Source organism: Nothoprocta perdicaria, unplaced genomic scaffold (genome assembly GCF_003342845.1).
Source record: "Nothoprocta perdicaria isolate Ctin4 unplaced genomic scaffold, notPer1 scaffold_1906, whole genome shotgun sequence".
Taxonomy (NCBI): Eukaryota; Metazoa; Chordata; class Aves; order Tinamiformes; family Tinamidae; genus Nothoprocta; species Nothoprocta perdicaria.
The window spans coordinates 1-1,241 of NW_020455101.1; the positions used below are offsets into that span (position 1 = coordinate 1).

General features: G+C 76.1%; 1 protein-coding gene across 1 annotated transcript; it reads left to right on the forward strand.

Moving 5' to 3' along the window:
• Positions 1-6: 6 nt before the first annotated feature.
• On the forward strand, positions 7-833 carry LOC112945516 (filamin-A-like; the record flags this gene model as incomplete). The annotated part of the gene is made up of 3 exons (XM_026037134.1): positions 7-183; positions 502-615; positions 690-833. Coding segments are annotated over 3 exons (435 nt in total), but the record flags the coding sequence as incomplete, so codon positions are not given.
• Between the last annotated feature and the right edge of the window lie 408 nt (positions 834-1,241).

Here is a 1,241-nt window from a genome sequence, read left to right on the forward strand (position 1 = left end):
GAGGGCCCGTCGCAGGCCAAGATCGAGTGCGACGACAAGGGCGACGGCTCGTGCGACGTGCGCTACTGGCCGCAGGAGCCGGGCGCCTACGCGGTGCACGTGCTGTGCGACGGCGAGGACATCGCGCGCAGCCCCTTCATGGCCGACGTGCGCCCCGCGCCGCGCGACTGCTTCCCCGACAAGGTGAGCCCGCGCCCCGCGCGCGCCCCCCGGGACCCGCGGCGGGGGGACCCCGGGGACCCGTGTGGGGCTGGACGCCGGGGACCCGTGTGGGGCCGGACCCCGGGGACCCGTGTGGGGCCGGATGCCGGGGCCCCTCGCGGCTCACGGACCTTGGGGACCCGTGTGGGGCCGGACGCCGGGGCCCCTTGTGGCTCCCGGACGCCGGGGACCCGTGTGGGGCTGGACACTGGGGCCCTGTGTGGGGCCGGACGCCGGGGCCCCCTCGCGGCTCCCGGACGCCGGGGCCCCTCGCGCTCACAGTCCCCACCCCCGGCGCAGGTCAAGGCGCAGGGCCCCGGGCTCGAGAGCACCGGGGTGGCCGTGAACAAAGCGGCCGAGTTCACGGTGGACGCCAGGAACGGGGGCAAGGGGCCCCTCAAGGTGCAGGTGCAGGTGAGCGCGGGAGGGACCGGGGGGGCGGCATGGGCCGGTTTGGGGGCGCACGGTGCAGCCCGTCTGTCCCCCAGGACGCCGAGGGCCACCCCGTGGACGTGGCGGTCAAGGACAACGGCAACGGCACCTACAGCTGCTCCTACGTGCCCAAGAAGCCCCTCAAACACACGGCCCTGGTCTCCTGGGGGGGCGTCAACATCCCCCACAGCCCCTACAGGGTGAGGGGCGCCCCAGAGCCTGGGGGGGACACCCTGCACCCCAACCGGGCGCTTCGGCTCAATGGGGCCCGGACACCTGGGCCCCGGCTCAGGACATGGGGGGCACAATGGGGCCCAGATTTTGGGGCCCCGCGGCGGGGCGGCACAGTGGGGCGCCGTGGGGCCCGGACGCCGGGACCCTGGGGTACAATGGGGTGCCATGGGGCCCGGACGCCGGGGCACTGGGGCACTGGGGTACAATGGGGTACCATGGGGCCCGGACGCCGGGGCACTGGGGTACAATGGGGCGCCGTGGGGCCCGGACGCCGGGGCACTGGGGTACAATGGGGCGCCGTGGGGCCCGGACGCCGGGGCCCTGGGGTACAATGGGGCGCCGTGGGGCCCGGACGCCGGGGCACTGGGGTACAA